At 37.3% G+C, this 16,881-nt stretch overlaps 1 protein-coding gene across 1 annotated transcript in view; it reads right to left on the bottom strand.

Annotated features, from left to right (window-relative positions):
• The window catches only part of LOC140170546 (uncharacterized), a 180,080-nt gene that overhangs the window by 29,756 nt on the left and 133,443 nt on the right, over positions 1-16,881 (bottom strand). The window contains 3 exon segments of the mRNA XM_072193895.1: positions 6,823-6,970; positions 10,161-10,251; positions 11,064-11,251. Coding sequence (XP_072049996.1) covers positions 6,823-6,970; positions 10,161-10,251; positions 11,064-11,251 — 427 coding nt within the window.

The raw sequence follows: 16,881 nt of genomic DNA, 5'->3' as shown, positions 1-16,881 counted from the left end.
CTTACACAAGACTAATTAGGGTTATATAGAATCTTGATGGATAGACTTAACCAAGACTAATCATTGGCTTTATCAGACTTCGTTAGACAAGACTGATTGAGGTTATACAGAATCTAATGAATACAAATTGACTTTGGAAATACATCAAGATTTTAGCTGGGATTTATTTCATTGAGATCACTTTTACAGATGCTCTATACTTTGTGCACACTCATTAACTCTATCATTCAAAGTAAAGCTGCAAGTGAAGAAAGTCAAGATTGACTTATACTGACCCACAGTCACCCCTAACCAGCTGATAACCCTCCTTCACAAACTGTATGAACTAAGCCAATCCCATCATTAGGATCCATATGCTCATCTGTCAAGACACAGTTTGTAAACTCTTTTGAGTAGCACTGTTGAAAGGATGATATTGGACTATGCCATTGGAGATGGGACCATTTCTTGCTTAGTGAATCTTGATTCAATTTACAGGGACCTTCAGAGATAAATTACGGCTCAACATCCCCCACACTCGCCTTCTTTTTACACATTGACACTGTTTAAAATTATATTGTAACCTATCCCTGAAATGAATAAGTTAGATGGTCTGTTCTTGTGTCAATCTTGGAACTTTGTAGTTTCATATTCTTTTGTGCTGTAATTGTTGAAATGTTGTTATCAACTTTGCCATTTTGGCACTATAGTGTGCCAAGAGTTACTTTACACACAAAGGTTAGGCCTAATCTACTGAAGAACCAAATTAATCTAGAAACACCACTCTTCTTCAATTTATGCTAATCTAGAAACACCCAAATAAATGCCGAATAGATGTTGACAAGGTAATCTCTGTAAAGGACCTACCAACAAATCAGACAAGGCAAAACCCAATCCAGTACATTTGGTTTACTCATCTACTCCTCTCCACTGCATTCAAACAAGAGCCAATTCACACTACCTGTCTGATTTAGTCTAATCCAGATTGCCAAACCCACAAATCAGACAAGGCAAAACCCAATCCAGTACATTTGGTTTACTCATCCACTCCTCTCCACTGCATTCAAACAAGAGCCAATTCACACTACCTGTCTGATTTAGTCTAATCCAGATTGCCAAACCCACAAATCAGACAAGGCAAAACCCAATCCAGTACATTTGGTTTACTCATCTACTCCTCTCCACTGCATTCAAACAAGAGCCAATTCACACTACCTGTCTGATTTAGTCTAATCCAGATTGCCAAACCCACAAATCAGACAAGGCAAAACCCAATCCAGTACATTTGGTTTACTCATCTACTCCTCTCCACTGCATTCAAACAAGAGCCAATTCACACTACCTGTCTGATTTAGTCTAATCCAGATTGCCAAACCCACAAATCAGACAAGGCAAAACCCAATCCAGTACATTTGGTTTACTCATCTACTCCTCTCCACTGCATTCAAACAAGAGCCAATTCACACTACCTGTCTGATTTAGTCTAATCCAGATTGCCAAACCCACAAATCAGACAAGGCAAAACCCAATCCAGTACATTTGGTTTATTCATCCCACTCCTCTGCTGCATTCAAACAAGAGCCAATTCACACTTGTCAGGGAGGTGGGGTCTTCTGCGTCATATGCACACATGGGTGTCAGGGGGGATGCCTCCCCTACCTTTTGGCAAAATGACCCATTTTTTGTCCTTTTCAGCCACTTTTAGACAATTCAGGCCGATTGCCCCCCTCTCCCCCAACATTTCAAGCCGGAATGATTCTCACTGGAGCACAGAAATTAAACCAGAGCTGCCAAAATGTATATTCAATATTTTCTGAATGTCTGGATTGTTGCCATCAATTTTCATTCATATTTTTGAAATGTCTTGGGAACATGAAAATGATCTGATGGATAAATCATGTGTAAACACTTTTTAAAAAGTTCATATACATTTATATAAACTCAATATCAGTATCAACCTTATCGAAATAATCAAGTTTTTGTTGCACTTTGATGGTCACAAAACTTATTTGCCCTTGGTGCAGGTGTGTGGGGGTGAGTGTGTAGGGGTGTGCAAGGGGGTTCAGTTGGCAACCTACCAAGGGAGCCAAAAGCTCTAGGGCTGAGGATCTATTGTTTGCCCCCAAATAGGAAGATTTTGCAGCAAACCCATCCTTGAGCATGTCTTGTCTCCCACACAGATGCTCTATTATGAATGAAGAACCAAAAGGTACTTAAAAAGATATCAAACTCAAATCCATAAATCACATGGGATTGAATGTATCCTGCATAAGCATTATTTCATTATTATGTCGCCACAAATTCTATATACATTTGTCATAGTTTATTTCAAATTCAGATGTTCAGTTTGTTGCTAGCATCCTGTTTTGTGGTATTTTGTCTTCTGGATGTATGATTTCATCATCATCAACACATTGATATTGAAATGTGCACATAATATTGACATCATGTTTCACTGAATCTGCTTACCACATTTTTTTACATGTTACTATGTATTGCTTGAATCTCTGTGATATATCAGCACTTCTGCAATGAATTTCTTCATAACTAGACAACATTTTCATTTATTTACCTATCATCGATTTATGAATCTACAATTTTCTATCACAGGTTCTTTAAATTAAGGCAGGTTAGAAGGTAGCATGACATAGTAGTATTTGCACTCACATATTGAGACAAATAAAGCTGACACACAAGAGGATATGGTATAGGTTCTATTAAGGAGATCCCAAGGCTTGATGTAAGAGGTGTCATTTCCACCTCATGTCCAAAATTTCAGTTTCATATATTCTTAACTCAAGAACCACAAAACCTACGGAAATATAAATGCAATTATTGGCTGGCTTCCTTGACTCATATCCTATACGATCAAAATACACTGGATTTTTTTTTTGCTAACGGCTAAAACTGGAAAAAAATGGGCTCCTGCTATCCCACTCACCTAAACTTCGCAATTGCTAATTTTGTCATAATATTATTCATTTTCTGACAAATTTACTGTAATTTTTTGCTTAGCAACAAGTGAAAAATAAACTGGAGTGAAAATACATTCCTTAGGGTAAAGGAGAGTCGGTATGATAAGACAACTATTCGCTGCGAGGCATCAAATCCGTAATAAAAACATCAAATAATGAGAGCGTCATAAGAAAGCGTTTAGTCAAGAATGCGACAGCACAGGTGCTGTCATGCTTCACGCTCTGTTCATTCCAAAAGTTGAACGGCTTATCAAAATGATTCCAAAGCCCATGACATGAATATTAGGTAGGAAATATTATTAAAATGCAATGAAAACATGCTTCTTTTTCCCTAGCCATGTAAACTCTATTGAATTGATAAGATGTGATGTGACAAGCAAGTCAGATGGGTGATGTGTACCAGTTATGATGAATGATGATGGTTTCATGAGAAATTTGGAATGTAATTAAATGGTGCAACAGACAATATTGGAGTAGTTTATACAGTATGTGTTGTGTTGCATATAAAGGGGGAAGCAACTTGTCCCATCCATTGGTCCAATCATTTTGGTGCCATGGGCAAGCAGGAGTAAAATCTTCAAGAGCGTATCGCCCCCTACATGTATGCTACAGAATTTGCCACCAACTTTGCAACTTTGGGTACTGAAACTCATACCTTACAGACACTGTGCATGTCTCGATGTCATGTGATGAGTGAGGGGTTGTGAACTTTTGCCTTTAGATGAGGCTACTTCAAGTGACATGACTTTCTTCTTCATGAATATATGGGTCAGAGATGTTGTGAACTCCTGATGGCTAGTGCATGTGTCACTTGTCTGTATTGAATAGAAGAACATGATGTGGTCTTGGACGTGAACTCTATATGATGATATCTTGATGGTGATATGGGGGGAGTGAAGGGGTGAGGCTACTTCAAATGACATTACTTTCTTCATATATGTGGGTCAGAGATGTTGTGAACTCCTGATGGCTAGCGCATGTGTCACTTGTCTGTATTGATTAGAGGAACATGATGTGGTGTGGTCTTGGACATTGAACTCTTTTGTGATGAGGTTCAAAATGGGTTCAGGGTTCAAAATGATGATGAAATGGAATATGAAACCTCACACAATAAAAGATAATTACCACCTGGATAAACTCAATTCACTTCAACTTAAATCAATTCAATTCAATTTAACTGATAAGTGATAACTCAACTTGATTCAATTCAATTTAATCCAATTCATGTTGATTCCATTCCATTCAATTCAATCTAATTACAGACTCAGTAGATACGTCATCCTCAAATTTGTAAATCCAAAAAATTGAAGATTTGATAATCTTTGATGTTGAAGAATGTATGAAGAAACTTTATAATGTCATATTCCAAATTTGAATGGGTGTCAAATTCTACTACTTTTCACATTAGGAAAAAATAAGCACAAAAAGCCAAAAGACTTATGCCAGATGCCAACTTTACACACTTAGGAGAAAGTATGCTATGAGGCAAGTATCACTAGGATCCACAACATGCTAATCTATCAAGGCACAGTTCCTTGACCCCAATATATTTGTTCATTCATTGAATGACCTTTGAAAATTTGGGTATGAAAACTCGTACTTTGTAGCTTGAGGTCAAATTTGCACTATGATTGTTTAATTGAGGTTATTGAACTTTGCCATTGGGATGAGGCCATTGTGGTCCATAGTGTATGGTGTTGTTGCATTATTTGAATTTGTCAGTTCTTTAGTATGATGTCAACCTAACAACTGGTAGGCCTACATCTCTCAAATCCCAACTCATCAACAAGGACCAGACAAGTGATTCGCTGTAGCTGACATATGTTCAACAGCTAGATAGATATCTACTGATGACCATAATGACATTCCAAGATTTACAGCTCTATCTATCTTAACCTATTATTATCTCCACATGCTTGATATACAGGAATATTAATGTAAGCAAAGAATCAGATCTACTCAAGAAATTAAAAACAACTAAATTCTCCTTTGTCCACACATACAGCCTAGTACAGTAGTACAGCCAGGGGGCAATAGGAAAGGAAGATTTTCCCTCATGACATTAGAGTCAGATCTACTCAAGAAATTCATAAGGCTGAATTCTTCTTTGTTCATTCATTATACTGAAGAAGTAGAAGTAAAAAAAACACCATGCATCGTGTCTTCTTGGTTATAAGTTTTATGGTAGGCCTATATACATGTATGGTAGCACAGAGCTTGCAATTTCCAAACATATGTATCAAACGCTCGTGCATCTATTCAAATATCGTCACATAAGAGTGATTTTGAATAGATGCACGGGTGTTTGATACCTACGTTTCGAAATCGCAAGCTCTCTAATATAAAAGTTCACTCCTTTTATACACCACAATAAATAATTCTTCTCAATTTATACTTCCCAAACACAAGATGGTTCTCATGCAACACGGTTCCCAGTGTTTACCCAGCTTTACCCCCTTCATGATAGGGTCATTATCCCCTAGTGATGACAGCAATATCTCAATCTACAACAACTATTCTTGTTGATACACTATGCACTTTTCCCACTATATGGTATGATGGCAATAACTATAAGCAAGCTGACGGAATATATGATGGTGTTTATCCTGTGTGGGAACCACATACTTACAGCTAGTTTTCTTATTTAGACTCCTAAGGCATAGAAAATATTTTCCCAAATATGTCTAGTGATGATGATGATGGTTATGTCTTTATTAGAGCCATTATAGGCTGGAGGGTGTGCAGAGTTCAAGATGGAGCAGGTTTATAGATTGCAAAGATGCTTTCATGGGACTCGAATATTGTATGGATCTATCCAGTTTTACTGCACCTCCTCCGGGTGGGTACTTTAGGTCTGAATGGGAACCGTCCAGTAAAGACATTATCATCCACACAAAAATGAAATGCCGAAGGGCTATTGTATCAACACTGCCAAACATAAAAACATTGAAGAAGATACATCCCCATAGGAGGGAGGGAGAATGCTAGACAGGTCAGGACCACTTGCTGATTACCTGGGAGCATCTTCATCTTACCGGGATAATTTGTTATCTCTGTGTGTGATAGAGATGTACAACAGACGCTAGGTGCTCATTGAAGGAGGGAGGGAGAATGCTAGACAGGTCAGGACCACTTGCTGATTACCTGGGAACATCTTCATCTTTAATACCGGGATAATTTGTTATCTCTGTGTGTGATAGAGATGTACAACAGACGCTGGGGGCTCATCGGAATATTTTTGTAAATAGAAGCTGACAATATACTTTGGACAAAATTGCCTCAAACTAAGATATAATGTGTTCCGCATTGTAATAACACAAGTACAAGTTGTGAAGGTTTTTATTGTTTTGGTGATCGGCTCTTTAGGGAGAGAGGCACTGTAATTGTGGAATGTGACTGCGTGTGGGGGTATGACCCTCAAATGAGATAATTGGATCGTTTTTAAAACTTTGTTAAGTTGTGTATCCGGTTAAGTTGAAAGTTTCGGTCAGTTGCATTTAAGTGAATTTTTGGTTGAATACAATGTTTCATGTTGTTTCTTGTTCTCTTGATGTGGCAGTGGCAATGTTGTATTAAAGTGGATTTTGATGTGGTTGGGAAAAACTGTCAACCTAACAGAAAATAAACTGTGATGAGTCTCCATTCAATTTGAAGTATGATATCAGTCTTATGCATCAAGGCAATTTAGAAGCATCAGTTTGCAGTGAAATCAGTGTAACATTTGGTGCTTCCTATAATTGACACAGTGAAGTCATACACATAGTGTGGTGGTGCTTTCTGCAATTGACAAAGTAACTTCATACTACAAATTAGATGGTGATTGTCATTTTCATATAGCAATCTCATACACATAGCCAGAGTTCCTTACCTGCCATCCGGTATTGTAAGATCTGGTAAGTCATTCTTGCTCCATGTAATCTTAGGTGTTGGGTCTCCTTCCACTATACACCTCAAGGTGGCAGTCTCTCCCGGTGCAACGGTGGCATCCTCTAAAGCTGAGATGAACGTTGGTTTAGCTACAAAAGAGGAACGACAAAAGATGATATGTGTTTAAAAGTTAATTATCAAACGAGTGTTTGCCCCAACATGGATTATTACAATTAGAAACTTTTAATACTTTTGTGATCAATCTTTTATTTAAAGATGTCCCCAAAACATAATATTGCCCAATCCCAATACTATTTTATTTTTTTAAAGATTTTCAAAAATAAAGTTAAAAGTTCAGTCGTAAACTAATCAGAATGTAACATTATATGGATTGCCTACATCTCAAAGTGAATATATATTGAAATTCCTGAAAATGCTCCTGTGCTCCCTTAATCAGGTTCAAAACTTTATTCAATGTTCATTATTTTAAAATATTCCCTGTGAAAGGGTCTGACTCAAACCGCAATGACCCACTTTGAAAGCGGATGAAAATGATCCTCCGCAGATAATTAATATGTCATTATCAGTCACATAAGCTATTAATATACACATAAGCTATCCACAATTATATGTTACACACTGATTCCTACCAATTGACATTCCATCACTCTTAATAACTCTATTACATCTGTCTCATAAACACATCCATAGATGAAATATAGCATCAACTGTTCTCTTGTGTTTCATTGTGTAATCATAAATCTATCTCTAGTCACATTGAATTTCATTGGCAAAGGGCGCACACCACTAAATAATCGTCCCATTGAAATACACGGGAAAATACAAGAAAGTAAGTTTGTTTTTCTACCCCATGTAACAACATTTTTAATATTTTGATCGAATCAACGTCTTAAATAAAGATTAAACTTTTATTTAAATTTGATTTCTTGGGACAAGTTGAGACAAGCTTAAAAGATACGAACTCCTGAACAGCGCCATCCCCAATTCCAGCCGACAGTCTCGCCTCCTTACCAGTTCCGGCCATGATATTGTTCCGAGGGCCTATTGCCCATGTACATTCGATTCGGAACATTTTCTGAACAGATTTGAAATGTTGAGCTCCTATTCTATCGTTTTTATCAAAACAACCAAGAGTCACTCAAATTTGGTTCCCTTGGGGCGCCGATATATTTCGCATAGGCGCTATTTTTTACCGGAACTATGAAGGGTTACACCAAATGCGGAAGGATTTAGTGTAGTGCACTCTTATAAGAAAAAATATTTTTGATATTCTTTATTTTTGGAATCAGTGGTCAACATCCTAAAAAAGTGTAATTGCTTTTTATCGCTAGTTGCTCTAAAGTTATAAATCAGGGCTCCAAACAAGCTGGGACTGGGTGAAATATATGATACTTTTCGCAATTTTCGGTATTCAAGGGCCAGAGCAACATTTTGACCATGTTAAACTGTATTTAGAATTACATTAACATCAGGAAAGTGACTTTGTTTGTTAAAAGTATGTACAATCACAAATATAACATGACCGAAAAGCGACATGTGATCATTTCACCCCCCCCCCCCCACCCTTATATCATGCATAATATAAGGACGTGCAAGTAGTCATGTGCCTAAAGTTTGGGGGGGGGGGGTATGGGTAGATAGAACGTCAATTTGACACTCTAAAATGTTAAATTTCCCAGTTGTGTGCATTATTTTTGCAAGATCTAAAATTAAGAACCCCATCATTAGAATTTTTGATAAATTTCTCTCTTGGGAATTGAATATTTGGTCATATAATAAAAATGCCGTCATTTTTCCATCATTAGGCCGTAATATAGTATGCTTTGACTTTAAATGTCTATTGAGACCCAATTAAAGGTTCAGTGATTATTTTCAAAACGGTTATAATTGAGTTTTGATCTTATAATTACATTTTGCATCAAAATAATTCCAAAGATGTTTCATTTTTTCTGCACCGAGATAATCAAAAGTGACCACTTCTATGATATTGTGGCCAAAATAGCTCAATTTCAAAAGCGGGTCTTAAATTGTCAATTCGACGGGAACTTGTGTTTTGAAGCGAATTTCTCGTAGCGTTGAAGAATGAAATCGCGTATTTGTAGAGCGGAAATAGAAAACAGATCTTTTTTCGTTGCAAAAACATCAGTTTCAGACAAAAATCTCAACTTTTTGGCACTTAAGATCAGGTATTAATCATGTCCATAGCCTATAAAATGAGTCTTGAAGGCGCACACCACTAAATAATCGTCCCATTGAAATACACGGAAAATACAAGAAAGTAAGTTTGTTTTTCTACCCCATGTAACAACATTTTTAATATTTTGATCGAATCAACGTCTTAAATAAAGATTAAACTTTTATTTAAATTTGATTTTTTGGGACAAGTTGAGACAAGCTTAAAAGATACGAACTCCTGAACAGCGCCATCCCAATTTCACCCGACACTCTCGCCTCCTTACCAGTTCCGGCCATGATATTGTTCCGAGGGCCTATTGCCCATGTACATTCGATTCCGAACATTTTCTGAACAGATTTGAAATGTTGAGCTCCTATTCTATCGTTTTTATCAAAACAACCAAGAGTCACTCAAATTTGGTTCCCTTGGGACGCCGATATATTTCGCATAGGCGCTATTTTTTACCGGAACTATGAAGGGTTACACCAAATGCGGAAGGATTTAGTGTAGTGCACTCCAAATACTTGGCATACAGGCTGTCCATACTTGGCATACAGGCTGTCCATACAATGTTTCAGATCCCAATTGATGTTGAATCTAAAGTTTCCAAGAGGAGATACAGATCTCTGGAGTCAAGTTATATACATAGATGAATACCATTGAGGACAACATGGAAGGTCAACAGCAATTTTCAATTTTAGGCTTATGGCCAAAATCACTCAAATGACTAGCATTTTAGCACACCCTGTATTATACCATGCAAGTCACAAAGAAAGACGAATGTGTAACACAATACTTCACATCTGATCTGGATTCATCACCCGATGAATCTGAACTGAAGTGATTCAAAAGCACTATGCATGAATCCCTTCAAATACTGAACACTGAATTTAGCTGATTTCAGCTAAATGGAGGAGGACGTGAAATATTTCCTTTCCAAAATTGGCAGTTGTATTTCCCACCCTACTTCTAACTGAATTAGTGAAATCAATTAAAATCTCCCAGGAATTAGAAGCAAAATATGTGATTAATGTTTTAGAACTTAAAAACACAGTATTTATGACAGGCAATGTACCGAGTATGGTTCTTTCAGTATTCAAGCTTGTTTCAGTAAGAAACAGTCAGTTTATAAACATACATACCTCTGACAGTAAGTTCTGCGGTTCTGCTGACCTTTGACCCTATCATATTTGAGGCTGTACATGTGTAGAAACCTGCATCTTCACTACGCACCTGCCAAGGAGATAAGGTTACATCAAAATTGGTTACAAATAAACAAACATAATTCCATTGTAGAATGACAGGGAATTACCTATTTCAATTGGGTGCAAGATATATTATGAAGTTATGTTAGCATTTGTAAAAAGATCTGTAGGTCTATATAGTTTGATTCAAACTCCAAATCGCAGCATTACATCATTGTGTGATGAGATTATAATGTACATTTCAATTTTGTCACACAATTTGTTCACGGCTGTGATATCGCAGTGCGATGCGATAAAGTTAAACAAAATCCAACTCCATTGCGGAGCGAAATTTTCACTACTGAGCTCGTAAAATCTGACTCAGATTCAGTTTTTATAGCATTGCATCTCGCTGCGATGTGTAGTCAGACTTATCAGGAGTGAGCTGTATGCAATCATCTGGCCCTTACCTCTCTCCACCCAAGAAAGACCCATTTATCATGAGGTTCCAATCAAGCATGAGATGATCTGGCCCTCTCCTCCCCCTCCCCAGATAGATAAGACTTACCCTATCTATCATGAGGTTACCATTAGGTATGAGCTGTATACGGTCATCTTCCCATCCCCTTGAACCCCTCCCCCATCCCAGACAGATAAAGACTTATCCCATCTATCATAAGGTTCCCATCAGGTATAAGCTGTATACTGTCCTCTTCCCCTCACCTTGAACCCCCCCCTCCCCAGACAGATAAACTTACCCCATCTATCATGAGGTTCCCATCAGGTATAAGCTGTATACGGTCATCTTCCCCTCCCCCTTGAACCCCTTCCCCTCCACCTCTCCAGACAGATAATACTTACCCCATCTATCATAAGGTTCCCATCAGGTATTAGTTGTATGCGGTCATCTGGTGATATCATCATTTCATCCTTCATCCATTTCACCGTTGGAGGAGGGTGTCCCCTCGGAGGTTCACATTCTAGTATTGCCACCTCTCCTGTCACTGCAACAGAATTGATGGGTTCTGTACGAAAATCATCTCGTAAAACTGAAAAGACAAACAAACAATGATGAGGGTTAGTGGTAATAATTTTGTTTTGTTTTGTTTTCCACAGCTGCGCAGATAAATCACCTCAAAAATCATCTCACCCTTTCAAAACTTTTATTGATGAATTTACAAACCAAAATGTTCATCTTTAAAGCAGGGCTAAGTTCAATTTCGGTTCCACCACTTTATAAATGTTTTCACATTGGATAACCTCTCTTGGCAATTCCAATGCATGGCATTTAGGCAGTATTAATTAAAATCAAGTTTGATGTTTACTTATTGACAACTTAATTTAAAAACACTCTTCATTTCTATGCTATTGTGTTTGTTATTGGTGTTTTTCACTCTTAACGAGGCAATATAACACACTTTGATGGACCTAAATGGGTCATGCTTGTCATGTCTTAACTATATTCCTTGCCCCATTTAAGGTACACTGCATTGATTGTGTTCTTGCGCTCCAATTTTAGAATTTCTACTGATATCTTTTATATGGAGATAGTGAAACAAAGAGTAGAATATGGTGAGTTATGTAAATAAAGAGTTACAGTGTATCATGGCTGTGATAATTGAAATGGAGAAATGGGAAAAGAGAAATGGAGTTTTGAAATCTGTAAGTGGCAGCCATATAAATTTCAGCCTTAGCAACCAAAATAGCTGCATAAATAGACAACTACTAAATAGCTGCTGCGTTAATAGACAGCTACAGGCACAAGCTGCCATCTCAAACTACAGAAATCTTATTGCAAGTGTGAATTCAAGACAGACCACATGACATATCTATCTGCCATATTTGATTATCACCTACAACATATACAAGATGAGAAAAACCTTCAAATATTTAGACAACAACAAACTCCTACAGTGCCTCAAGAACACAGAACGGTGAGAAATCATACCATATACCTCATGGTGCAAATCTTATTTTGTCTCGCTCCCAGCTATTTGAAATAAGTTGAGGTGCCAAATTGAGGCAAACCAAAGCTGACACGTCCAACGCCATACGCACGCCACCTAGGTGTGTTTACCTACTCGTCGCTACCGTCTTGTCGGAAAATGACCGTGGTTATGGGTTTGTATAACTACATCAGCAATTAGCGTCTAAGTGTATAGCATGTGTGTGTACAGATATATTAAAATAGCTCTGAGAGCTCTTCGCTTGGTAATTGAATCGAGGTAGATTTTGGAGGTGAATTAAAATGGAGCTGAAATTTACTTCCGAGTAGGGCGTATGTTTGAACAAGCTGCTTGCTTATATACAGTGATGGCACTGTATGACACTATGCCATTAAACCTATGGTCAGCTGTATGCTTTTATGAGTGTTGATATTAACCGATGTATCTTATACATGTGTTTCAGTTTGTTGAACCAGTCAGTCCGGGCGGACACACACTTGGGTTCTGATGGGACCAGGCTCAAGCAAATTGCTTTTCCCTAAATATTTCTACAATAAATTATATGAAAGTTTTGACAAACTTATATGTTAAATGTTGTGAATTAAAAGGGATTGCTGGAATCAAATCAAAAAGTTTTTCCAGCATGAACAAACATTTGGTTGATCCTATTCATCAATATTCATAAGCCAACCAAACTTCATTTAAATCATTACCACTCTTTGATTGTGTCAAATTAAATATGCCGCTCATGACAATTCTTTTGAAATATAGTTTTACATAATACCTAAAGCTTAATTCACTTCCAATGATTATGTAGTCTAATCTCAGAATCGTTTAATTAATTATTTATAAAACCTAATCTGTGTTTCTGATCTGGACTAATCTTGACGCTTGAGGTAGTAATTACCAAATCAGCTTATAAAGGCATTTAGAAAAGAAATCAACTTTCATTCTTACAACAATATAATAGCTAAATACTAGTATAGCCAAACAGGGTATATGACTATTAGCGTGTTTCTATTGAGTCCCCTGCATTTTACCGGTAAAACTGTTCGCCGTCAAATAGCGGCGAAAGGCGGATAACGGTCAGGTTCCAGTGCACGTTGTTTACCGGTAAACACTTGATGAACAGCGTCAATTGACACAACTTAAAAGTTTGCCGGCGAAAGGTCGTGCACTGGGGTCAATCGCAAAGCATTGTGGATTTTAATATTATATTGTAGTATTTTCTTAATTGTTTGGCTAAAAATGAGGTAGCAAACACGAGAAAAGAAGACAGAAGAATCTTTTTTTATTAGCGTTTTCATTCGTTCTCGTACATCAAATTACGCCATTGGGAAATCCCCCTCAGTGATATCGACGTGAGTACTCAGTATTGTTGCGAAAAAAAAATAGGTCTTAGAATTTAATCTGTCACAGTTTAATTTCAGTTAATATTCTTTTTAGCGAATAGTAATTTAACATCAACAACATAATATTAAATTCATGAAATCTTTCTAATTTTCTGAAGCACACACCGCCGCGGCGGACCGCGGATCCGAGTTGATTTCTATTTATTTCGCATGCACAGCTGGATTCATCCGCTGATGTTGTTGTTGTTGTTTTATTTTACGGCTTTTACTGGGGTCATAAATCATAACTCATGTTAAATATTTAGCATAATATGTATAATGCAAGGATAATGCATTATGAATATTTCTTCCATTTACTTTATTTATAGCAAGTGAGTCAAATATTTGTATGTGATTAGGCCTAAGAATTTTGGCGAACGGAATGGTATAATCATGGTATAATACATAAACAAGCTGCAGAGGTCAATTTCGCGACTCCACTTCCGTTTTCTTCCCTGTATGCGCATTCAATCGGAACGGAGTGAGTTTCTATTGACGTTTACCGGTAAGCGTCTCCGCTATTTTCCTTCCTCAAGAAGGAAAACGTTACCGGTAAAAACTCGCTTCTGTTTACCGGTAAATAGCGGGGAAGGTCAGTTTCTATTGAGCAGAATTAATCCCTTTACCGTCTTTTTACCGGTAAATGGTCCCAATAGAAACACACCATATGTGTGAAACTATAAGGTCCTAACTTTCCAAAGCATAATGAATTGACACAAAATAAAAATGTGTTTTTTTCCAAAAGACCTCTGTAATTGGCCCCATGGATTTTGAAAAAAGTAAGAAACTTATTGAGAATGTTTAGGGTTAGACTTGTTCCAGGTACAAGTTGGATGTCATTGCAATATTATTTTGAATGACTTTGATCCCCAGGGTCCAAGATCATCCAAGGAAAATCTCCAAATCTGTATAAAATTGGACTCTGAATAAAAGCTTAGGCTTACATGGTGCTGCAGCCTTGTTGATGGAATGGGCCTACAATACCAGTTACCATTCATTCTGACTCTACAAAGGTTTATATTTTTCATAAATCAAGGATGAACATATCATTTTGCTTGAGATTTTTTCTGATGAAACATATTTCCAGTGATGAATGATGGCAACCTTTCATATCATTTTCCAACATTTATTTGTTTGACAAAATTGTTTTTGGTAGTGGTGTTTGTGGCAATGATGATAGATATCAACTTTTCTTTCTTACCATTTGTATCCCATAAATTTGCCCTTGCAGCATATACCCAACATTTTTTTTATTGTTGTGATCACTACATATGACCAATAACTAACAACTATAACCATGTTTGTCCATATCCGTCTTTATTTTTCTGACAATAGAGGGTTACTAATTTGTGACCTAAATATAATTGGAATACACCCAAATGTGCTAGGAATACAACCAAATGTGCTAGGAATACACCCAAATGTGCTAGGAATACAACCAAATGTGCTAGGAATACACCCAAATGTGCTAGGAATACAACCAAATGTGCTAGGAATACACCCAAATGTGCTAGGAATACAACCAAATGTGCTAGGAATACACCCAAATGTGCTAGGAATACAACCAAATGTGCCAGAAATACACCCAAATGTCTCATGTGATGTGATAAGGACAGTTTATAGTCATCTGTTATTCGGCAGTATGCAGAAATCACAATACACCCAAATGTGCTAGGAATACACCCAAATGTGCTAGGAATACACCCAAATGTGCCAGAAATACACCCAAATGTCTCATGTGATGTGATAAGGACAGTTTAAATAGTCATCTGTTATTTGGCAGTATGCAGAAATCACAATACACCCAAAATGCAGTTTAATTTGTACATATCAAATGAAACACAAAATTATCCCTGCAGCTGAAATGGGATCGCCCTCGTGATGTCACGCGATGTTTTCATGAGGAGCCAATTGGGTGCCTTGTTTGGTTTCAGGCGGGCCAATCACAGGCATCCTTGCTTGGAGCCGTCGGTGGCCATTTTGTTGGCTAAGGCCATTCTCTGTCAGTTTTTCAGCAAGAACGGATGCAGAAATTTTTTATCCCACCCACCACTCCCCATATGTCATATTTGTGACCCGGCAGCACAAACGAGCCGTAAATTCCCTAAATTGTATTCTGAGTTATGGTGTAAAATGTGTACGAAGGTCGTATTCATCGGTTACTTAAGCTGGCGCGACATATGTCTTATTTGGATAGTCACCACACCAATCAATAATCCTATTATTGAAGTGGATAATAAGCTTCTACCTTAGATGGCTATAGAACTTTTAATAGCTCTGGTCTTTGTTTGCTTTTGCTAAATCCTTTTCAAGTGGTGGGTTATTTGTATAGGTATGCATGGCTTGGGGATGATTTGAAATGACCGCCAATTATGACTGTTTGATATATTGCCAGCAATGTGGAAAAAGAGACACACATAGAAACCAAAAAAGCTATAATTTTGTTGAAGGAGCAAAGTTTAACTAACCATAACTCCGCTTCAGGATATCGTTTGAAGTCAAATGATATACCATTTTAAAGTTTATGATGTTTATTTTTTAAACACGAAATAAAACAAAATTGACCGGGGGAGGAATTTACGGCTCATTCGCCGTGGACGGTCACATTTGATATCTGTTTAAAATTGATTTCAAGAGTTTGATAGTGTGTCATAAAATTTGAGTCTCGCAGTAATGAGACAAGTACACATAAAGTGTCGGTCTTCAAATTAAAAGGTAATTAGGAATGAGATATAATGCGAACGAGAAATGAGAATATATTCGATTGAGAGTTGTTCGAATTTGAATAATATTCTAATTACATTGAGGTTTGTTGAGTTACATAGTAGTATGACTATTGTATACGGGTGTGAGAGTGTGCGTGAGTATATCACTTTAGGTTCAGTTTCTATCTCGGCACTCAGCAACACATGTTATTCTGTTGCGCAGTTGTATTTTTTTTTAAATTCTTTTTTGTATAATGTGTTCACTCTAATGAGTCTTCAGAAGCATTAACAAAACCGATATAATTGGTACCACTTTCAGTCTTAGGTGGTAATACCCTTCAGTCTTAGGTCGAGTAATTTTAATTATAGCAGGACGGGAGGAATTAACACCAGGTTGGCATGGGATAGCTAGACAGGGGCCAAGTACTATGCCCTCAGATTTTCTTGTTCATCAAAGTATAAATAAAAATGAAATATTGGGTTCAAGTTTTTATGAGGTTGCGCAGCCGGCTGGTTATCGCGTTAATTTCTGTTAAAGGCTGCCTTTTGTATTAGACATGGTATCCTTGTTATGTATTCGAAAAAAAAAAATCATAAATGTGCAGAGCATGGCACTGTGTTTGCTTGGCGTTGGCAG

Source organism: Amphiura filiformis, chromosome 14, assembly GCF_039555335.1.
Source record: "Amphiura filiformis chromosome 14, Afil_fr2py, whole genome shotgun sequence".
Classification (NCBI taxonomy): Eukaryota; Metazoa; Echinodermata; class Ophiuroidea; order Amphilepidida; family Amphiuridae; genus Amphiura; species Amphiura filiformis.
The sequence above is the reverse complement of the archived record's forward strand: the minus strand, read 5'-3'. Positions and strand labels throughout refer to the sequence as shown.